The following is a 23,697-nucleotide window of genomic DNA, read 5'->3' as shown; positions in this document are numbered from 1 at the left end:
CGCCGAGGAGCCGCCCGCCGCCCCGCCTCCGCGCCGGCAGCCCGCAGCGGCGAGCGGCGGTGGCGAGGAGCGTCGGGGATGCGGCGGGGAGCGGGAGCGGGGCCGCGGCGGCGGCGATGGCTGCTGCTGTTGGCCGTGCTGGCGGCTCTGTGCCGCGCCGCGGCGGGGAGCGGCGGGCGGCGGCGGGCGGCCAGCCTGGGCGAGATGCTGCGGGAGGTGGAGGCGCTGATGGAGGACACGCAGCACAAGCTGCGCAACGCCGTGCAGGAGGTGAGCGAGGCGCGGCGGGGCGGGCGGAGGTCCCTCTCGGCGCCCCCCGCCGCCTCCGGGCCAAGGGCCGCGCGCCTCCTCGCGGCTCAGCGCGTGCCCCCACGGGGCTCGCGGCCGCGGGCGAGGCGCCCCTGCGCCTCAGGCACCGCTTTGAGTCGCTTCCGAGCTTCCTTACGCCGCTCCTCGGCCCTTGCCCGCGCTCTGCGCTGCGTTGGCGGTGCGCGCCGAGGCTGGCGCTGAGAGAACCCCCGTGCCGCGGCGGGAGGGAACTCTGCGGGCAGGTGTCTGAGCGGGCCCGGCACCGAGAGGCACGGAGCGTGGTGAGGGAACGGGCGCGGAGAAGCGTTGGTGTTGTGCGGGAGCTCAGGCGGGCGAGGTGATCCCCGACAAGATGTACGGCAACCCGAAGAAGTATGCGGAGAAGCGCCTTGTTTTTAACGTAGTTCCTTGTCTCTGTCGCAAATAACTTGTCCGGAGCCGCACAAGACCCCCACGAACGGCTGACCGCAGCCGCTGCCTCGCATCGCAGTCACGGCATTCACTCCCGCATTCCTCTCGCTGCTGGGCTTTTTTCCCCGTCGCGTTAAGATCTTTCCTTCCAGGCGCTCTCTTTCACTTAGAAAAGTTGCAGAGTCCAAAAATCCTTTTAGTCGCGGTCCACCAGGGACACGGGCCTTTGTTTACTGTAATTAGATCATTTCTGACCCGCTACTGTTATCTGGGTGGTTGCTGGGTTCCAGTCATCCGTCTCATGGAGCCTGTAAACACATTGAGACAGAACTTTTTAAAAAAGCATGCTTTGGAATGCGAAAATTATGCTTAGTTATAAATAAAGACATAGCAAAAATTTCTGCCGATTTGACCATGCTTATATTCTGGATTGAGGACTGGTCTGCACGCAACACAAAGATGGGCTCTCTGAGTTTTGTGAGAGCAGATATCTGTGTCTTCCTTATGGGAAAGTTGCCTCAATTCCCGAGCCAATGCTTTGCTCTTAGGGAGGTTTGCAACCGTCTTTAAAAGTAGCGCCAAAAAGAGACATTTTGTCTTGGAAAAAATTCTGTTGTTCACCCTGGCTGAATTTATCATGGAATCATTAAGGTTGGAAGAGAGCTCTAAGATCATCCAGCCCACCTACCACCACCAACATTGCCCAGTGAACCATGTCCCGCAGTGACACATCCACACAGATCTTGAGCATCTCCAGAGACAGTGACTCCACCACCTCTCTGGGCAGCCTGTTGCAGTGTTTAGCAGAAGTTTTTCTTAATTAGTTACAGAAATTGCAAATAATGAAAGAAAATAAACTTGCTCCAGGTCTATAGTGTTTACAAGGCTGCCCTTTTGCTGTGATTACTCTGTTTTCTGATTCAGAGAGTATTCTCCCATCTCTTCTGTGGTAAGTCTTCATCTGTCAAAAACAATGGGAACTGAAAGAAAGAATGAAATCCTGGCTGTGCGTACTCTGACCTATTGGACTCCTGTTGACTTCAAGGGGCTTTGACCATGGCTCTGTCCTGCCAGAATATTTTCTCTTTGTCAGGTGGGAAGGACTGAAGTGTTCAATGTTTTTTGTGGGAAAAACAGAAAGCCTGTGCAGATACCAAATCATCACTAGTCTCAATACACCTTATCCTCACAGGAATTTGACTTCAGCTGTACCATAAATGTCCAGAGCTCAGGGGTTTAGCTCCCCAGTGTTTCTGTAGTCCCATGAAAAGAACTGCTGTGTTTGCTGTCTGAAACAGCTGAGTAAGCACTCCCATACAGCGGGATCTATAGTAACAGCATCACACAATTAAGCAGGGCATTACTGAGGGCTGGAAAAGGAATGTTACGTGTTCCCTTTTGCATGATTGCTGCTAATTTTCATTTCGTTCCATTTGTCAGATGGAAGCTGAAGAAGAAGGGGCAAAAAAACTGTCAGAAGTAAACTTTGAAAACTTACCTCCCACCTACCATAATGAATCCAACACAGAAACCAGAATTGGTAACAAAACTGTTCAGACTCATCAAGAAATTGATAAGGTATGTGAAAACATATAAATGAAGGTGTTCGTCCTCATGATCTTTTCTTCAAAAGTGTTAATAATTTTGCATGTTTTGGGAAGAAATTTGAAGCACAAACTTTACTGGTGATGACTATTTTGTGGTCTTACTTATTTGCTTTACTGATTACTTTAGACGTATATGTCATGAAGTTTAATGTGAAATAATTATTTTGAAGATAAGACAGGTAGGGAAATCACATATAACAGAATGATTATCTCATTCGTCTTCGTTATGGCGACATTTAAAATAGTCAAGGAGAGAGCTTGGTCATCTACTTCTTTCTCCTCAACTAATTAAGGTTTTTATCTGAGTGCCTGAAGAATAGGGAAAAAGAAGGCAAGTTTTAATTATAGGGGAATACAGCAGTCAGAGTAACAAAGGACCATAACTAATAAATGCAATTTAATTTCTTGATTTTTTGTGTGTGTCTTCTCAGGTTACAGATAACAGAACTGGATCAACAATTTTTTCTGAGACAATTATTACGTCTATAAAGGATGGAGAAAACAAACGGAATCATGTAAGTGAATACATATTTTCCTCTTGAAAGCTATGAACTTTCAGTTCATAATTCTGAAGAATGTGATAGTTTGTGACTTGACATATCCGTATTTCCAGATGGTTTAAACACAGAAAACTACTAGGTGTAAGCAGTCAGAATGGATTTTATTGTAATTTGTTTTTGATTAGTTTAATATAAGAATGTTGTATTATAAAATATAAGGAGAGATTCAACTTTGTGGCTGAGGTGCTTAATGGGAATATTGAATTTGTCCATCAAATGTAAGCACTGTACTCAAATAGTGAAGATAGTTACACAGCCCTTTACAGTGACTGTGCATAAACCCTTGGTATAACAGTGCTACACGAATGCCCTGTCCATGCTTTTGGTTTCATGGAGAAATTCCTCAACAGACTGTAACACTTAGAAAATAAACATTTTCTGTCTTGAGGAGTCAGCGGAAAAAATGTGCTTCTGTTTGCTTTTCAGCCTAGCCTTGTGGTAAGAGCTCTTTGTGAAATGTCATTCTGGGGAGGGGGAGAGCAGAGGACAACTCCCTTTACCCCAGGAAACATGATTTTTTAAAGGTTTGCAAAGAAAATTAAAAGGTAGAAAATATTCTTTGCCCAAGTCTTGCAATTGCAGGTACATTTGCTTAACAACAGAAATCTAATAAGAAGTTCTTGCCCTAAACACAAGCTCAGGACCTTCCTGAAGTGGAGAAGTGAACGCATCAGGTGATTCCACATTTTTGTATGAAAATAAACTCAATTTTTCCACATTTCTGGATGAAAAGAAAATAACAAGTGGTTTGTGTAATTAATTGTAGCTCTAAGTATTAACAGTCATTTGAAAAAGGGTGGATACTGACATTTTGTTCTGAGGATGGAAATGTTGATAGCAGAGGCCTAGAGGAGGCAGCCACTGGGAACCAGACCTCTGTTCTGAAGCCATTCAGGTACCTTTTGGATTGGTGACTGTTTAGAACAGCACTTTTGTTTTTATTTCTACTCTGCCAAATAAAAGAGATAGGCACGTGCTATCACACAAACTCAACTTTTATGCTTGTAGAGAAACTGAATGCTAAAAGCCAGACCTGCTTTGTAGGTGTGCTGTGTAGGCTTGTCATGTAGAAGTTAATGATTTACACCGCTCTTGCTCTTTGGGTACAGAATTGGGTGGTAAGAATTCATCAAACACCTCAGCAAACAATCTGCTCTACAGTGTGCACTGTACACAGTTATAACAGTAATTGATAATACTTACTTAGTTCATATTTATTCTCTGGGGTTTTGAATCCTGAAGCAACAGTCTGACAGGTAAGGAAATAGGTGTCTTAGGAACCATATGTGTTGGAGTGATAATTCCACATACAGACGAGTCAGATCCAGCACTGGAAAAGCAGCTTCACAGAAAATAAATTGGGCCTACTTTTCAAATCACAGTGCCCGTACTACCCTATATCTCTCTGCAAACAGGTACAAGCATACATATCTATGAAACAAATACATATATATATGCCTGCATATAATGGGGATACGCCACTAGAATAACATTAGGCGTAATCTTTCCCCCTCTCCTACTCCCTTTCCTCCCTCAGACAGTATTTCTTTCTGACTTTGCATCATAAAGGTATTCTCTTTAGACTGTGTTCTTTGTTACTGGGTGGCTGGTTGATAGTATTTTGGTGGTTAGAAAGACTATCAGTATTTTAAGCCTCCAGGAGAACAAGGCTGCTTGCCATTTCTGGCACCAAGACCCAGCTCTTGAGAGGCGCTGCGTTATTTGGAGGCGCCACTTACATTCCCAGACCAACATTCACTTTCTCAGATGTCAGTGAGGCCTGACAGTTACCAGCACAGATGTCAGGCTTCAATCCAGCAGGCATAGGTAGCGTGTTTTTATGTCTGTTCAGGGTTTTGCATTCACTTGATTTTGAGGTTAAGGTTGAAATATTCTATAATTTACTTCATAGAATCATAGGGAACATAGGCTATCATCCAAATTAATGTAGGAGCTCCAGGAGAAAACTCAGTAAATACTGAGTACAGAACATAAAGTAACAGTGCTCTTTATTGGGAGGTGAAAATCGAAATATTTTCTGGTTTGTTGATTACTTCTATTTCAATTATAATACATTAGCCTAGCCAATGAAAATGAAGCATGAAAAATGAAAAATAAAAGGAAATGAAATTTGTACTGGTAAGACTTGCTGCACAAAGATTAGTTGCTTTTCTTCTCAGTTGCATTCTGAGTAGTACTTTATAAAAACTCTCTTCTAACTCAAATCCTTTGTTCCTAAGTAAAAACAGGTTTTTAAATATGCTAATATGAAGGCAGTGTATACCAGGGAACTGGAGGAGTATCATGCACTTATCAATGGGCTTTGGCACAATAGCACACAGCTGCACCTTCTAATTGGTTAGAAGGTAAAGGTCATCTTCTGTGTTGTATTTCTTTTTTTTTTTTTTTTTTTTTTTTTTTTTTTTTGTGGGAGAGTAAAGGGAGGTGATTCCAGTGTGGTTCCGTGTAAGGTGTTTGCTTTCTTGCTCTCTCTGTGGACAGATGGGTGTCTGCCTATATGCACAGGTGTACTTGGCACTGCCTTCTGCAAACACAGCAGCTGATCAGTCATTTCAAACACAGATCCTTAGGAGAGAAGCCCTATGATACTAAGCTATTATTTCTGCTGTCTGGAACACTGTGGCTCTGACAGTGAGGACAGTACTACTATGGAACTGCTTTTACAAGCTGATTTGATGCATTCTGGAAGTAATTGTGTTTGTTGTTTTTACTGACTAAATATGGCTTGACTCTGATAAATGAATTTAAGGAAGTAATTGAAGAACAAAAACTTCAGAGTCCTACAGGTTTAGTTGTAGAGATAGAACAGATAGCATCCCCGTGATAGTGACCATTTAAGGGATTTGTAAGCCTTTAAGTAAGATGTTTGTCTTTACTCTGATAGTAAGAAATAGAAAATAATTAATATTTAATTTCTGGGGTTCTAGTTCCCCTATCAGCTTGCAAGGTAGAACTTTCTAGAGCAAAATCTGCTTTAAGTGGCCAAGCTGTAGCACATAACCAAGCTGTCAATTCCCTGTGATTATACAGAACTGCTTGATTTCTTTTTGAGCAACTCATATATGATTTCCCTAAGCTTGCACTCTGGAATTTATACTGCTCCAAAGAGAGGAGTTTCTACCAGTGCTGAAATGAAAAGGAGCTTTGAAAATTGAGAAGGAAGCATTTATAGAATGGAAATTGCCATTTGTTCATCAGCAGCACTGCAGGGGAGGGGCTGGTGGCAGAAATTTGAATATGCAGAACCTTGCTGTTGATGTCTGCCCCCTCTGGCATGTTAGTATCTCAAGGAAGATGCTTGTTTGGGGTTCCCTGTCCTGTGTTTGGATTGATTCATTATTATTTTTTTGTTGTTATAATTTTTCGCAGAACTTGTAGTCATAGTGACTTGCAGTTGACAACCTTAACCTGTCAACAGACAAACTAAGTGCATTCTTGTGTTAAAATCCTGGTCTAATTCTAGCCAAAAATCCCATAATATCTAAACCTAGTAGTTTTTGTACTTACTCATTCCATTCATTTGCACTTTTAGTTTACTTTTCTGTTATATCAGCCAGCCTGCTCTGCTTGGCAAAAAATGCACGGATAGCAGTTGTTTAAAAGGGGGAACTATAGACAGGTTGTTAACCTGTCTGGTGGCAGCAATCTACCCATGGTCTTCAGATATTTGACTGGCAAAGACCTGAAGCAGCCAGCCAAATTGAAGCTCGTGTTGGGCTTTCCGATCCCAGTTAGTACAAGAGGATTCTGATAGTGATCATGAAGGGCCTGGATAGGGATACCAGTATACTGCTTTAAAATGAGCAAAACCATCTCCCAGCTTTTCTTAGGGAGCTGGGGCTCATCAGCCAGACAGGTTTCAGATATTGAACATTCTGCTGAAAGCCCCTTTTTTTCTCTCCTCTTTCTAGAATATGAAGCTGATGGGAAAGTGCAGACATAGCTTGTGAGGACAAGTAGCTTGCGTTTGTTAGAGTAGAAGGGGGTGTGATAGATGAATCCAAAAGGAGAGAGGATGTAGCAGCCTAAGATGGAAAAAATGCACAATTAGCATTTTGAATTGCTCTTATGCACCTTCATGATGTATATATTCTTTGTAGAACAAGGGATATAGCCTACTTTCACTGAAAGCTGTTATGGAATGTGCACGTACCCCTCAGTGTTTGTATCTCATATCATAAGCACAAAATGCATCTTACTCATGCGAGAGGTATTAAGGAGTTTAGTTCAGCACAGGAATGATAGGATGGCCTTAGTGTCAGCCAGGGTGTGCCTTTAAGACCAGAAGTTTATCTGATGTTCACTGAACTATAGCCAAAAAATCTGAATATTAGCCTCAGTGCATGGAAAGAGCTGTCATATGAGTTCGAAAAATGTGTGTTACTTCTGTTCATGCAAGAAGAAACTTCTCCAAGGAAGAATGGTGGGGAAATTCTGTGATCAGCTGAGGTGTCAGAGGCTGATTCCACATCTTTATTTACTGATGTTAGTCCAACCCTGTGTAGAAGGCTATGGGTCCACAGATTATCAGGAATGGACGTTGTGTACAAACATAAAATGATTTTGTAATACTATAAGGCTACAATGGCCATGATGTGAAGAAAAGCGAAGAAAAGAATTTCATGGATTCAGATATCATGCTTGGTGAACTTGAACAAACAAGCGTCAACAGCTGCTAGACCTTATCAGAGTGAAGAGAAGCAAGGTGCTTTTTGCTGAGAGATTGGGCAAACCAGGTGTTTTAGGTGAAAACACAACAACAAAAAGTCAGAGGAGGACAAAGATCATTATCACTTTTTGTTTTTTTTGGCCTTAGAGTGTGGCTCCGATTTACAGACTGATATAACAGCAAATGGGTTACTCTAAATAAAGGCACCAAATGCTGCTTTCATTTGTGTCAGTGGAAGTCTGGAATAATTCAGATAACTTCAGTGAATTTACTTTCCTAGTAGAAAAATAAAAAGAGTGACTGGAATTTCTTTCATTTTTTCCTGTGGTTCAAGCTGAAGAGGAGCTGCTTCACCATTTTTTTTCCTGTCTAACTCCTACCCTTTGAGTAGCTAAATAGTGAAGGGAGAAAGATTTTTCTTGGAATAAATTTCTCCTTACAAAAGGAAACAAGCAAACAGAAAACAACAAAAACCAAACCACCACCCACCCAATTCCTGTAACACACAGAACCTAACATTGATTCACTGTTCTGAGTCATGGTGTCAGTAAAAACACAACAGTAAATCAATGAGTTTACCCCTAGAAAGCTACAGAACAGACTTCCTCTGAAGAGTCAGTGCCCATCCACTGCTTCATCAGTGTTCACCTGACAGTCATACACCATTCCTAAAACTTCCAGCCTTCTTGTTAGTTGTGGAAATCTGCCTTGTCTGAGACTTTCCATCTGGGGCAGTTATGCCATCAGGTTTGGTTATCTATTTCCTTGTTTGAGTATGGGTTGGTAGAAATCTTCTGCACACAAGCGATGGTGAGGGAGCAGTGTAAATCAGAAGAACAGTTGTTTACCTTTTCCTTGGTTTTAGCAGTGTTCTCACTTAGTCGTTGAGTTTAGGGAACGAAGGTTGTCAAAGTGTCCTACAGATAAAGTATAAGTTGTAGGGAGATATGAAAACAAATCATCGGGAATATTCTTTCTAGTTCTGTTAGCTGTACCTATTCAACTTAAGAGAAATTAAATGCTCATTTGTGTCAGGAAACAGCCAGAAAAGTAAGACTTTTACATAGGCTGTTGACAGCTGTTAAGAGATTATGGTATCAACAGTCATTATACAGCAGTGGAAGTTCATCAGAAGTATTTCTTCTGGGCAGACACATGTCCACATATTTTTTTTTTCCAGTGGTTTTGTTTTACACAGTTTATTTAGCTCTCTGGCTCTAGCAGTTTTAGCTGAAGCCATGTTATCTAATTAAACAGTAAGTTTTAGCTGTTAGAATGTGGCAAAGGTTTTAGGAAATACAGGCTGAACTGTCATATGTAAGGAGGCTAGGATGTTGGCTCAGTAACACTTAATTACATATAATTACAATAAGCTTAAGCTTTTTCTAACCTTTCCCTGGACAACAGATTCATCAAAATCACTAGAATTACCTTGGCTTACCTAAATGTGAGTAGGAGGAGAAATAATGAATGTGATCCGTGATTGCTTGGCCTTCTATACAGAGTGAGCATCTGCCTGGCCTCACGAGGGACTACAACACTTCGGTAGTGCTGAGGAAAACCATAGCAGTGAACTCAGGAGTTATCACATCATGGTGGCTTATAGGGAAAATCCCCCTCCATTTTTTTCTACCTGTCCAAATTCTAAACTTTATAACGAGAGCACACCTCCCAAAAAGTGACATATTGTGATATATCATTATTGGTGGAAAGATTTTTGGAATGGGAGTTTCAGATTCGCTTGCCCTGTTCTGTGAATTTACATCACGTGAAGAATCCCTGAAAATTGTTCCCTTAGAAGCCCCCTCATCCTAGGGGCAGGAAGAGGCATCTTACAGCATGTTGATAGACTCACATCTCAGTGTCAGGCAGTGGAGAATCTTAGTGAGCTTCCTGAATTCAACCTCAGCAAGGGAACTCCATCCTTAGGCAGACATTCATCTCATTTCTTCTCAAAATCCTTCAGCACTGGAGACAATTCACTCCAATGCTTTTCTACGTTCACTATAAAGTCTCTATTGCTGTATCTACAGCTCATAGAAGTTCTTGTATCTACAGCTCATAGAAAATACATTATTCCCTTTTCTCTATGGTAACAGTAGTTATCCACGCAGTCAATTCTGTTATAGGCAAAAGCCATTGTAGGTGAATTCTTATCCATGCATTTCTGTTCTAGTATTATCTTAAGGCTGATGCCTTAAACATAGCAAGTAAATTTATTGAAACTGTAAGCTACTGAGAATGTGTATCACATAAGAGCAAGGCATGTAAGATTCAGGCTTTGAAACAAGTTCTGTAATGGATTGGCTACAGATTGGTAATACATCTTATTCCCAGTGTTCTATGCTTAACTGAGCTATTTAGATCAGCAAGGTGCTAGTGAGTTCAGATATCCTTTCGTAGTGTTTCTCATTTTGCACAGATGTTTCACGTCCTTGCTGTGTACGGCTACTCTGGATTGTTTTTATAAATATTCAAAATTTACATAGCTTGGTAGTGAATCATGGAAACTCTGTAGCTGCCAATTGCAGAGAGGAGACGCCTACATAGAAATTCAGTTTCAGAATGCACCATTTAATGAGGGCTGTATTTTTATATGGTTAACTAGATACATAGGCATAATGTCACCATAGAACTTTGTAGCACATAGAACTTTGTAGTTTTACAGTGCTTCTGTAACTGTTACTATGTCTCAAGATATTTAGAACAAAAACCAAAATCCGACGGACCACAAGGATTTAGATGCATCTTTTGGTTATCAAAAGCCAAAGAATTGTTGTTCTTCCATTAATAGAACCAGAAGTAGGGTCATTTTTCAGTTGAGACTGTTTATTGCAAAATCATTAAGAGAATTTCTTTTATATATACAGATCAATATTTCAACCTCATTTGATGATCTCAAACTACGTGAAAAAGTTTTCCTCACATGAAAATTAAACATGGAGCACACCGCTCCATTGGTTTTGGGTCTCAAATTCTCTAACTTCAGAACATTCCTTCTCTTGTCTGATTACTGAGCCCTTGTATATTTACAAAGAAAAAAAAGAGTAACGAAGCGGGTGGCATGGCACTGAATTGCAGGAAGGCCTGAGGGAAGATTTTGTTGGAATTTCTACCATCTTGCCTTGCTGATGGTACACACAGAAAGAACAGAAATGTCGTGCTACAACCCATCCTGCCCGCTCTAGGGCTGAGAAGAGAGCTCTGCTATTGCAGACAACGACTGCAATTTGTAGCCCAAGACGTATAGAAGGCTACATACATAGAAGGCACACGCAGACTTCTGTTCCTTTCTTAGGCGGCTACATCTGAATTTTCAGGCTAAGTTAGTTCACTGCCAGATTATTATTTCTATTTTTTTCTTCCTGGCAAATTTGAATAGTTCTCCTGATATGCCTCCCCTGATAACACTGCAAAATAAATTGAAATAAGTTACATTACCTTGTTTTCTACTCAGGAGCATTTACAGAGACTATATTTAGTCTTGCCAGGATCAGATTATTATATTGCTTACTTAGAAGAACATAGAGAGAGAGGAAAATAAAGTGAATACTTCTGCACAGGGACTTGCCATTAAATTATTACATGGTTTTCACTGTGAATGAACAAAGCATGATCTGACAGATCACGTCTTCTCTCAGTATCCCAAAGCATTGGTCAGGAATTTTTTATTTTTCGCTTTTGTGCGTAGTTTCTTTTTTTTTCTCTATAGTCTACGCTCATTGAAGCTGTGGATACTGTGATTTTATTTTATTTCTGACCCGAAATATGAAGAGCAGAAGGGTCTGATATCCATGACAGGACGGCTGTATCCGTGCTGCAAGTAGATGAACAGAAAGCTGTGAACTTCTTACATTAGTTTTGGTGACAGGTAGCTCATTGACTGCAACCTCCCCAATTAATGCCCTGGGCTTTTTGACAGAAATGGCTAATGTAGCTGTGTTGGTTGCTTTTGGAACCTTAGATCAAACTTAGATGCCTTTGTGTAGTGTCCACTTCTGTCATGTACACGTACTTCACGTCGTCGATATACTATCATATAGAGAGCCAGAGATGTTAGCTTATTAAAATGTTGTTTTCTTAAAAGAAGGAAAGGGGTGAGATCAGTTGTATTGAGAAGTTCAAGGCAAAATTGAGGGAACGGATTCTATTTTATTTATTACTTTTGATCTCAGAAGCCACATTCCTCTTGAAGAGCCACATAAATAGACATCTTTCCCACATAGCTCTGGCATGTGATTAATACCATAATTTGCAACTCATGTCTGATCTTTTCAGTACGTCTTTTTTTAACAGTAGTCCTTGTTTTTATGAGCACTGTGTACTTGGCAGGACAGCAGCAAGATGTTTGCTCTGCTGGAAAGTATTACAGAGATTCTGAGATATTTAAAGGCAAATTAATTTGTATCTCAGTATGAATGCATTATGTGCTCTGTCTAGACAACTAAGAGATTAGAACTGGAACACTACTGCAATTCTGGTGCAGTTTCCATAAGACAATATTCCATTATGTGTATTTCTGACATTTTTTTAAATACATGTAATACATGTAGGATATAAAATAGCTTTTTATGTCTTTTTCCTTAGCAGTCAGCAGCTTTGGCCATCTGTTGGAGTAACAGAGAGCAGCCCAACATGAAGTGGCCTGGAGAAGTGAAGAACTAGAAGGGGATATGCAATCACAAAAGTAACCACTAACTTTTAGAAGTGCTAACTGCTAAGAAGTGCCAGTTTCAACATGAGCAAGTGCTTTTGTTGGAGCACTTCAGATATGGTTAAAATTACGTCATCTCACAGATACGATCCAGTGAGCCCTGGGACTAGCTGGGAGGAAGCTTTAGCTACCATTTTTGGATGATAACAAAGAGTTTTATGTTGGAGAGGAAGTTTATTTATATTAGGGGCTTTTAAGAAACTAGTAAAAGGGCTTTTTGTTTAGAGAAGATTTTGGAGCGTGGTTGTCGTCGTAGAATGTAAGAGGTGCCGTAACGCATCCTCCAGGCCGTACCAAAACATCTTTCTATATTTGCTGAACCAACTCTCTTTTTAGCTTTGCTTCCTTTGTTGTGTAACTCCTGAGAAAACTTTATTACCTTTGTGGTATCGGCGATATTTGTCGGTTTATGGCTTGTGAATTTGAAAGCCATCGTGGTTTAGGAATGAAATCTTTGGCAAAATGGACTGATTTGGCTTACAGCTGTACTGACAGTGCCAAGGCAAAGAAAAAAAAAAAAGCCTGCTTCTTTTTCTTAGTCTCAAAAGGTTTGTAATCACAAAACACAACTGGATCAAAGAAAGCCAGCAAAGTAGGCCATATGGCTCACAAAGGGAGGAAAATGCTTTTTTTTCCTGTTTGAATCCCACTGATGTTCTCATGTCAGAGCAAGCAGTCGGTGCACCATGTCATAAAACGGCTACTGAGTTCCTCCACTACTGTTGCATCTCACCCACAGGAACATTTTCTGTTCCATACGCTCCCCCTGAACCTCTGTCGCCAGGTCTGTAAAATGTATTAGTCACCATTGAAAGCATGAATATAGTCACTGACAGCTTCTTCCTCTGCTTTGGGTACTAAGCTAAAGTGTTGAGAGCCTAGAAGGAAAGCATAGCTTAACTTCCGGTGGTAGTTCGCCTGTCCCAGACAAATACAGGCTGAAGACAGGAAGAGAGAAGAGAAAATTTCGTATGAAATTATCTTTGAAGAGGGACTTTTTGGTAGAATGTGGAAGGGAGGATGAGTGGCGAGAGGGAACAGACCAGCCAAATGTAACTTCTTCATTTAAAATCAGTGGTTATTTTTAAAGTCAGAGTCAGAATTGTCATGTAAAATCAGAATTTTATAGTCTACGCTTGAGGTGTTAAAGAAATATGTAGTTAATTAGGAATGAAGGAAAAAAAAGAGCAAAGTGAAATGATTTCAGTGCATAATATATCACAGCAGATGGGATTGCTGAGGTTTCCATAGCAAGCAGCAGAAACCAGATAAACACTGCAAATAAAGGAGAGCTTCTGCAAGTAGATTAGTAGATCTGCTTTCGTAATTTCAAAAGGGACATCCTTTACTTCTCCCTCTTTATCCTTAGAGCGTTACATGGGCAGAGGATAACATGATTCAAACTACAGTTGGCTGCACTCCGCCAAAGACAAGTCTGCCTGAACAGCCTGTATTGCCTTCTAGGTCCAAGGCACATTAGTGGTGAGGTGTAAAGATCAATGATCAGACTGAAAACTTTTTTCTTCTCTGCCTTTCCGTGCACATGGAAACATTCAACAGGAAGGAAAATGCCCTTGTCGAAGCCAGTTACACCACTTCTCACACTCAGGCGAGTGTTTCAGATTTCTGGCAGTTGAATTACAGCCATGCTTCACTACCAGCACCATCAATCACTTTTGAAAATCTCAAACGTGGAGACTATTCATTTCTTAAGAAAGAAAGTGACAGCTTTGGCATAATTTGCCAAGGACAAGAAAACTGAGTTTTGTTTTAGCAGCTGTCGTTTCAAGAGTTTAACTCAAACACAAGGAACCTTTTCCATGAATTTCAGCATTTCATCGTTTGTTTTTTTTTCCCCTTCCTTTTTCTTTCCCCCGTGGGTTTTGGAACAGATTCTAACCCTCTAACCCCCAACTTGCTTTCAGGTGTTGCTGAACATTCGCTATAGGGTACAGTATCACATTCTTCTCCATCCTGGCATCAACCTGTGTGTATATACTAGTTACTCATTAATGAGCAGGCAGTTCTGCTTTCATTCTGTATTATTATTTAGTACTACTCAAAGATCGTGTTCCTTGGCTGCTAGGTTAAATGAACTGGGATAACATCTTCAGGGACTTCAGACAGGTATACATCACTAGAAGTGCAGCTAATTCTGTCTTTAAGATGCCTGCTCATCTCGTGTGCTCTGTTGCATATCACAAGCCACTTTCCTCAGTTTCAACACCTCTTGTAAGATCAATAAGTGTACAGAGAAGATAGGCTGACAAGATTATCACGTTGGAAAAGATAATCAGAGATAAATGAAAAGCACTCGCCGGTGTTCTAGGCTCACAAGAAACTCCACAAGGAACAGCCTCCAGAAGAGACCATTCCTCAGTGCCAATCAGCCCTTAAGTGGGTCTAGGAGAGGTGCAGCCAGGCTCCACTCCTTCCAGTGAATTCAGGTGAATTGCCTTCACCTGTGCTCCCAGGGCTGACTCAGTGCTCACCTCAGGTGATCAGTCAGAGGTTCAGGCCATGATTCAGCAGTTCCCATACACCTCTGCAAAAACAGTGTTTTGGAAAATACCTCACTTTGCAGGATTCCAGAAAGACATGGAAATGTTCAGAGACCATCGCAGCTGATGATGATGCTCAGTTTTGCTTCTTATTTAGCAATTGTTGAGTCTCAAGGTAGCCTGATTAGAAAAGACCTGCAGCCTGGTTAGAAAGAATGAAAAAAAAAAGATAAACAGTTACACATGCAGATCAATGTGCAAGGATTACTGAATGTTTTACACTGACTTTGGATTATAAAATCTGAGTGAAAGAAGCCGGTTTGTAGCGTGGCACAATTTTTCACAGCTTTAAGAGTCTATGGAAACAAGCTTTTTACACGCCAGGAAAGGAAACTCTGAAGGGTTTTTTTTTCCCCAGCTGAAAAGCTCATGAAATCAGGGGTCTAAACTGGTGGGATATGATTCGATAAGGGGGAAAAGGCCTTTGAAAAGGGATTCAGTAGTTCAAGAGAAAGCAGCAACTGGAGAATTGCAACTTAGCTGTTAGCTGGCTGTAGAGGTAGAGAGAGGGTTATTCCATAAGCTCAAAAATAATTATGGCAATATTTCTCCTCTGTGGAAAGGGACATTTGGAAAAACTGACTACACAGACCTGGCTGTCTGCCTGAAAGCGGAGGTAACGGGAATGAAATCGTATAGTTTATTCTGAGTCTGGCTTATACAAGGGGATTCATGAAAGAAGCTGACAAAGCTACAGATAGAAAATTGGCCAGGAAGAATATGGAAGCTGAGGAGAAGAAGTGGCTAACTGCTAACTTGGAACCACGACCATTTAAAGATAGTGTATAACGTCAGGATTTGGACCCATCTGATTCTGGAGCAGCACAAAAGCAAACAAGCAGAACGTGCCATTACTGTGCTGGAATAATGAAGCTGCAAAAGCATTATGCTGATTTATAGCAGCCTAAATCCAGTCACACTAACCTCTTAAAACAGCTGAAATGACTGCTTCTTAACTAGAAGCATGCAACTCAAATGTAACTGTACTTGAGAAGTCTACCAGTAGGCTGTCAAGCACTTTCTGCAGAGAACTTGGAGAGTATTTATTTATTTATTATTTAGTATTGACTAATAACAAAAAGATAGCATCACCTTAAGATGGTACAGACAGGTGGATGCAGTAGGATGGACTGAGGCAGAAACAGTGGCTATGCCTTATTCTTGTCCTGTTTCAAGCCTGGAGAAATCACATTCCATGTGAACATACGTTCCATGCAAATATGTTCCATAATTGCCTGATTTTCAAGAGGTGACCATTAGGAATGTTTAATGTCATAGAAGCACTACATTTTTCAGCACAGAAGCTGTTGTTTGCCTGAAAGCTCATGTTCTGCAAAGCTGCTTTTTTTTTTTTTGTCTGAGAAGAAAGTACCTGCCCACTGCAAATGGGATCAAAGCAGTTATGAGGAGAAAACCACACACCTCCCTTCTACCTTAGGGCTGTCATTACTTGCTGAGGGAAGTGAGCCGTGCTGCTGAGATTCTGAGATACTCTTCTTGGCTACTGCTGCTGGGGTGTAGCCTCTTCCCTTTGCTCTTGTCTCATTTCAAAAGACAGCAAGTAACGAATCGTGATAAAACTCTAAGTAAAACAGCTTTATTGCAAATGTCTCAGTGTCTTCATGTTGTGTATTCTTGTTGCTTTTTCTTTTCCCCATTAAATAACAGAACAATGACAGACATAATTTTCTCCAGGTTACTGGTGTAAATGTATAAACTGGTATAAATACAAGTGTAGTCACTTAATGCCCTGCAGCCACATTGTCCTGTTACAGAACTGGGGTCATATGAAGAATCAGACAGCTTTTTTCATGATTCCCAAATAAGAAATAGGATCAGTCAAGGCCTGGTATTTCAAGAAGAGGTAGTTTCCTGTCATAGTGGTAAACTACATTTTTATCCTTTTCTTCAGGAGTGTATCATTGATGAAGACTGTGAAACGGGAAAATACTGCCAGTTCTCCACCTTTGAATACAAGTGTCAGCCCTGTAAAACCCAGCATACAGTAAGTGCTGAAGTGATCTGTGGTTTTATGGAGTCTTTAAAAGCTTACTACGTGCATTACTAATGTCAACAAATTAAAGCTGTCGCTTAACAAGACGCACAGCTTTCTGTTAACACAACTAAGTTATAAGGTTTTTGTTCTAATAAGCTTTTGAAGCTCTACTCTACTCCTGCTGACGAGTTTATGTTGTTAGGTTGCCTAAGGACAGCATAAATGAATGCCCTGTAGATAGCCAGAAGAATGGGCAAAGAGCGTGCCTCTTCTTCAGGCTCAGCTGACAGTTGGTCATCTCCAGCTTTTGATTCTCAGAGCAGCAGTCTGAACTCTTCCCTGCACCGACAATTTGTGCAGTGCTGTAATGCTGCTGTCCCCATAAATGATCTTCTTACGTCGTTTACCTTATTTGAATCCTTGAACCTAAGGAAGCAGTAAATCCCTGTCTTTTCAGTTGAGAAATGATCTTGGCAATAGCTATGGCTGTTAAATTACCTCCTGCAGGTGGCAGCGCCTGAGAAATTCAGGCTTCTTCTGTGGTGAAAATCCAATTTAAAAGTAGTTTGCTGAAAAAGGGCTTTACCTAAATGCCCCTTTTCACCTATGTTCCGCTGATGGCCTTTCATGAAACAAATTGTTCTTCAAAGCATTTGCAGGCCATTAAATTACAGCCAAGCAAATCTTGCAGTAAAATTATGTGATCAATGGGATTATGAAAACCTTTTCTGAAATTCTGGAAATACCTGACTGATCATTTCAAGAAGCTGCCCTGGCTTCAGTGGATTCAATGCTTACTCAAGTTGAGGGCCTGAATTACAAGCTCTTGTCATTAAGAAAGCTTATTCTTCTCGTCTTGCAGTGATCATTTTTCACGGTAGCACGGAGTAACTAAAAATCAGCTGGGTGTTACTGAAACTAAAAGCTCTACTTTTCTACGCACTGCTCAGTAGGCCGTTTGTAGTAGAGAGCAGAAATTTGGTCCTAGCTACACTCCTGTTGCAAAGTGAGCTCAGACTGAAGGTGGCTCTATCAGCTCCCTGACCCGGACCCCCCACATTTACATAAGACATGCTATTACATACTACATAATTAGCAGTGTAGTCCTACTTCTTGCCCTGGGTTAAGTACCTCCCGTGGGACTCGCTGGCAGAGAAATTCTGACTTTGTATGGCTGCCCAGACAGGGCTTTACACAGACAGAAAAAAAGCTGTGAAAATGCTGACCTACTGGGAATCTTAGATTACTATCAAAAACCTAAAAAAAGAAACAAAATATCATAGTGCTTTTATTGGCTTGATTTATTGTGTGTGTATAGTTGAAGCACTGGGACGACTGTCAGTCAAAGCTGTGTTCACCTTGAGATTTGCACTTCTAATTTTCACAGAACCTTTTCTCCAGAGAGATATTTTTATAAGATTCTTGGGTACAAATGGAATCTGGTTCTTCTTACAACTAAAAATTAGATTTTGGTAAGATTTTTTTTTTTCCATTGCTCTTTAAAAGCAACCCTTCTGAACAAATTGTAAACGGTGGACTGCATTTAATAGTGGAAAAAAAAAAATCAGTGTTTTCCACTGGCAATGTTTCGTTTATTATTTTTCTTGATGCCAAAGGCTGTCTATAAGTACAGGACACTGCAGGATGTCTGGTTGCTGACCAATTTTCATGACTATGCTAAAAACCAAATCAAATTTCATAGGATTGAAAGCATAAAGGTATAGAAGGGGTGCCATTGCTCTGATGGGGATGTGCCTAACTAGCAAATACTTTTATATGTGCTCGAGTTGAGAGCCTGGAGAATTCTGTTTAAACAGTAGGAATATTGCATCTACATGTTTAAAGGAAGTCTATGCAGCCATCTTCAGAAGCAAGGTCTAGATTTGCCCTTAGCTGTTGATGCAGGCAATTAGTGCTACAGTGACAGTTTTGTCATCTGCTTTTTCCATCTGCAAGCATTGCTCACGGGATGTTGAATGCTGTGGAGACCAGCTTTGTGTGTGGGGTGAGTGCAGGAAAGCCATTTCAAGAGGAGAAAATGGCACCATTTGTGAGAACCAACATGACTGCAACCCGGGAACGTGCTGTGCTTTTCAGAAAGGTACATGATTTTTGCTTTTCATCCCATTCATTTCATAATGCAGTATTAAAATTCTGCTCTTCTGCTCAGGTGAAGTGGTTAAACGTGTTTGGACTGGGACGTGCACTGTCTTAACTTTGTTATAAAAGCTTTAGTCGCGTTTGGAGCAAGAATCAGCCCGACAGAGGTGCACAATAGTGAAAGAAAAGCCGAGTGCACATTAGAAGGGAAGAGCATGAGAAGCACAAAAATATACTGTCACGAAAGAAAGACAGTTGTTTAGAAATCACAGAGGTCTGTGTCAAGTTCTCACTCAGTATAGCAAAAAACAGAATTTTAAATCTATGAAAGGGATAAATGAGATTACTGTAAGTAGTTTTTTTCTTCGTATCAGAGGAAGCAGACCATCAAGTTAGACTACAGCTGTACTTCACACGTGTCAGCTTGGCACAGCACTGTGCAGTGCTGACTAGACAGACAAATGGAACGATGCTCCAGATTATGTTGTCCATCTACACAGGAACACAGAACTTGGCTTACAAGAGAAAGGAAAGAGAACAAGACAGCAGACTGACATCAGTCCTGAACCCTGCCTAGTCAGGGCTTAGCTTCTGTTCTCTGCCTACCGGGTTCTTCAGTTCTTCACAGCTTTTAACCTAGGACACCTGAACTTACCAGTAACAGGATATAATTACAAATCTCTTTTTACTCCAGGTAGATACTTCATTGTTGGTTTTTTTTGTTTGTTTTTTGTTTTTTTTTTTAAATTCCTGCTAAGAACAGCAGATAACTTTGTACCTTCCCTGAGAGTTGGCATGCCTGCCTCCTCACAGCCTGCTGGTAGATCAGGCTACTAGGGCTTTTCAGGGGAAAGAGGGAAAAAGCTCATTTGAAACACCAAAACTAAAGCCAGAGGTGTCTGTTCAACTTTTCCATGTTAATTTAGAGCATTACATAGTGAACTTCTAATGTTAACTAAGTTTGGTTTCAGCAAGTTTCAGAGCAGTTTCAGCTTCATGAGTTGTCTTCCTGAAAGTTACAGGTTTTGACAAGCTTTATCAAGATGTCCTTGTAATCTCTGACCCCAAAATGAGAAAGACAGACCATTCACTATAAATGCCTGTTGCTTTTTTCATGTAGCATGAGTTTTGAAATGAAAAGCCAGTAAGTCATATACATATGCACGTGGATACAATGACCATTGCAGAATAACTCTGAACTCTCCACACTTTATTCTGCCATACCACAAGTATATAAACTTGGAATGTCTTACTACCACCTAGTGAAATGAACATTTATTTATAGCTCCCTAATCTGTAAGGGGACTTAAAAAGACATCAAGACTTTCTTTTTTTCTTTTAAGTATCTTGCACATATATTAAAGATCAGCTCATCTCAGTTTAGCAGACAGTTGTTAACTTCTCATAAAACTCATCTGCTCTGGCATGCAGAACTGCTGTTTCCTGTGTGCTCTCCATTACCCGAAGAAGGTGAACCCTGCCACGATCCTTCCAACAGACTTCTCAACCTGATCACCTGGGAACTGGAACCCGACGGAGTCCTAGAGCGATGCCCATGTGCAAGTGGCTTGATCTGCCAACCTCAGAGGTAAAGATCATCATGTGAGCAAGGGAAGTCCTTGAGATTTTGTTGGGTTCCTCTGATGCAGACAGAACTCGCTGACCCTTTCATCACACTACAGAATGTTTTGACGGCTTTTCTCATCACTAGTTTTGAAACTGTTTCAGACTTTATGCTCTGTCCTATGCAGAAGTGCCTGAGTTTGGCAAAGGCTAATTCCCCAAGTGAATGAAGTCTGTGCATCAGGCTTCTATGGCATTTTAATTAAAAAAGTACTAACAGATGTTTAGTTAATCAAGTATCATTCCAATTTCATTCTGCAAGTACAGCCCTCGTCCAACAATCTTCTGTTAGTCCAGGCCTCTATTGGATGTTTCACTTGCTCACATTACATACATACATTTCAGTACATTCAGTAGGATTAAACAGGCATGGTTTTGTACTAAGGATCAGCATCACAGAAGGTCATTTCTAGCACAGCAAAAAAATCTGACTTTGCTAACATTCAGTTAGACTTGCAGTTTAGACTTGAAAAACGTCATACTGTGCAGACCTCTTCAGTATCTTCATGAGTTTCATGGAATACGAAATAGACTGACTCCATGTTTTTCTGCTAGAAGCTAAACCTTCTCACATATCACGGCTTTAATCAGTCTTTAGAAGGTGAGTTATCTGCATTACCAGCAATTTCATTAAGGAGAAAATGAGACCACTGAAGTTTTGCACTAAAAACTTTCGGAAGACTTAACATGTTACCTGGGAAAGAATAAAGTTTGTTGCCACGCTGCTAATTTCATTACGTTAGCTTTTAACAAGACAGCAAAGCTGTGATAGAAATGTAGGCTATACATAGGTTAACATTTTCTTCCTTTGGTGCACAACTCTAGTTCTTATGCACAGAAAACAACTGGATAGTAAAGTTTCACATACATGGTGTAAGGAAGCAAGCAGAACTGATCCCATCCATCCTGCAGCACAGGAACTGCAGTTAACGTGCAAGTACCATTAGTCTCAGTTAAGGTATGTCAGCAGATACTACATTTAGGAAGGAGAAGGATACCGAAAAACACAAATCAATTAGGAGGTGAATTAAACAGAACCATCCAGCTATAGCCACATTAATTTAGGGTTATCATAAGTACATAAATATAGTGCATACCACCTGCCAGTGACTCATGGCAACGTAATGCTGATTCTGTGAACTTGAATGGTGAATTCAGAGAATGTACTTTTTATTAAGAGAAAGCCCACCTCTGCTTTCAATGACTCTTGGCTAATATCATTAGTAACTGATAAAGACATTGAAAATACTAGATTATATCCTAGAGAACACAGATAGTCTTCCCAGAAATGAAAGTCTCAGAACGCCTAAAAAGCAGAGTACACAATTAAAAATGCACACAAAATAAGCTTAAAGAACATCTTCAGTCCATTTACCCTTGATGCCAGTGAAAGAGAGACTGCAGCTTTAAGCACGTGTCTGTTGCGAGGTGCCTGGCACACGCAGCAGTCACCTTGCAGTCTGTAACAGGGACGTGTGACTATGCTGTCCTATGCACTGCAAAGTAGACCCATGATGATCGAATTCCATTCCTCTGCCACAAGTCTAAACCATTCTTACTCCTTTTAAAAGTTCCCTGCGTCACAAGTGGGACATCATTTGCAGGCAACCAGAGCCACTTTTTAGGCAAATACACTATATGCCTACTCAGATCCAAATAGATAATACTGAGTTCTCCCAGCTTCACGGTTTCGTGACAGACAGCCTTCTGCATTTCTTTTAAGCCAGACAATCTTCTTACCTTAGTATTACATTAAAAAGGACTAATCATGATTGATTCTTGCTGAGGGGCCAGACTGCGCTGATGTCCACTGCCACCTTGTGTCGTAGTATCAAACATGCTTTGCTATTAATCACTTGGCTCTCACTCTGTATGTAGAGAACTCTCAACTTTCCAGCTGTGAAGAATGCAACAGTCAGATGTTTACAAGGTCATCTGTGGTGGACCTGACAATTCTATATAGCTAGTATGTTTTACAGTATATTTTTACAGCGGCAGGATATTATGAATTTTATTAAGAACTAGCAAAAAGAACATGAGAGAATGTAATATATGACCAGATGTCTTTCTTTCTTTTTCCAGCAGCCACGGTACTACATCTGTGTGTGAACTGTCCTCCAATGAAACCAGAAATAATGAAAAAGAAGATCACTTAAATATGGATGAGATGCCATTTATTAGTTTAATACCCAGAGATATTCTTTCTGATTATGAAGAAAGTAGCATCATTCAGGAAGTGCAGAAAGAATTAGAAAGTCTGGAGGACCGAGCAGGAGTGAAGCCTGAGCATGACCCACCTCATGACCTATTTCTGGGAGATGAAATATGAAGTTCAAACACCAGACAGTTTAGTTAGTTCTAGAAATTTTTGTCTACTGTCTTGCTTTAACAGATACTGCTGGATAGAAGTGCAATAAACATCTTCATTGAGCATCCGTTTCTGTGCACCCAACCTGCATGTTCAAACTCATGTTGAATTCACTCAATCTTTGGACCAAACCTCCCATCAAAGACAAATGAGAAAGCTATCAGTGTTTCCTCGGATTAATACTTTTGCTTGTACATCAGAAATAAACGTATCAGTACTTGTACTCATTAAAAAACACATTAAGCATACATACTTTCAAGTTATTAGCGACTACAGAAACAACTTCTAAGGATTTCTTGTACACACACTTGGAGTTATTTTTCTGGACTAAGAACCACTTTATACCGCCTCAGTTTCCAATTTCAGCAATTGTTTTTCTTTTCTTTTTAAATAAAATATGATAGGTGAAGCTGCAACGTACAATTTTGGGTGTCACATCACCGGAAGGACGGAAAGAAGGGATGCTTACCCTTCTTGATGAACGTACTCAGAGCTCCTTCCTTTTTCTTTTGTGTGTAATGCAAGTTGTATGTTCAGCATCAAACTTCACTATAAGAACCACTGTTCAACAGTTGCAGTGTCCCTTGAGTTCTGCCCTTCCACATGGAGTAGGCCTTGGATTCTTCCACTGCATGAGGTCCTACTATTAGGAAAGTAGCCTACAGGATTTTCTGCATAAACAACAAATGGTGTTTACATATCTGTACATACACATAACTGGCTTCTAGACAGGAGTTTTCAACTTGGCAGTTTAGGGC

The 23,697-nt window shown here is 40.8% G+C and overlaps 1 protein-coding gene across 2 annotated transcripts; it reads left to right on the top strand.

Annotated features, from left to right (window-relative positions):
- Positions 1 to 78: 78 nt before the first annotated feature.
- DKK3 (dickkopf WNT signaling pathway inhibitor 3) lies at positions 79 to 23,187 on the top strand. Of its 2 annotated transcripts, none has more exons than XM_042882055.1 (7): positions 79 to 270; positions 2,161 to 2,298; positions 2,759 to 2,842; positions 16,765 to 16,857; positions 18,805 to 18,949; positions 20,380 to 20,536; positions 22,654 to 23,187. In XM_042882055.1, the coding sequence occupies exons 1-7, from the start codon at positions 79 to 81 to the stop codon at positions 22,898 to 22,900; spliced, it is 1,056 nt and encodes a 351-aa protein (XP_042737989.1). In that variant the 3' UTR covers positions 22,901 to 23,187. The 2 variants fall into 2 exon arrangements, with proteins under 2 accessions (XP_042737989.1, XP_042737990.1); XM_042882056.1 differs by having other exon boundaries at positions 167 to 270; positions 22,657 to 23,187.
- The last annotated feature ends 510 nt before the right edge of the window (positions 23,188 to 23,697 follow it).

This window comes from Lagopus leucura, unplaced genomic scaffold (assembly GCF_019238085.1).
Source record: "Lagopus leucura isolate 7727_CA_CO unplaced genomic scaffold, USGS_WTPT01 Super-Scaffold_100033, whole genome shotgun sequence".
NCBI classification, from domain to species: Eukaryota; Metazoa; Chordata; class Aves; order Galliformes; family Phasianidae; genus Lagopus; species Lagopus leucura.
This window is presented reverse-complemented; position numbering and strand designations above follow the sequence as displayed.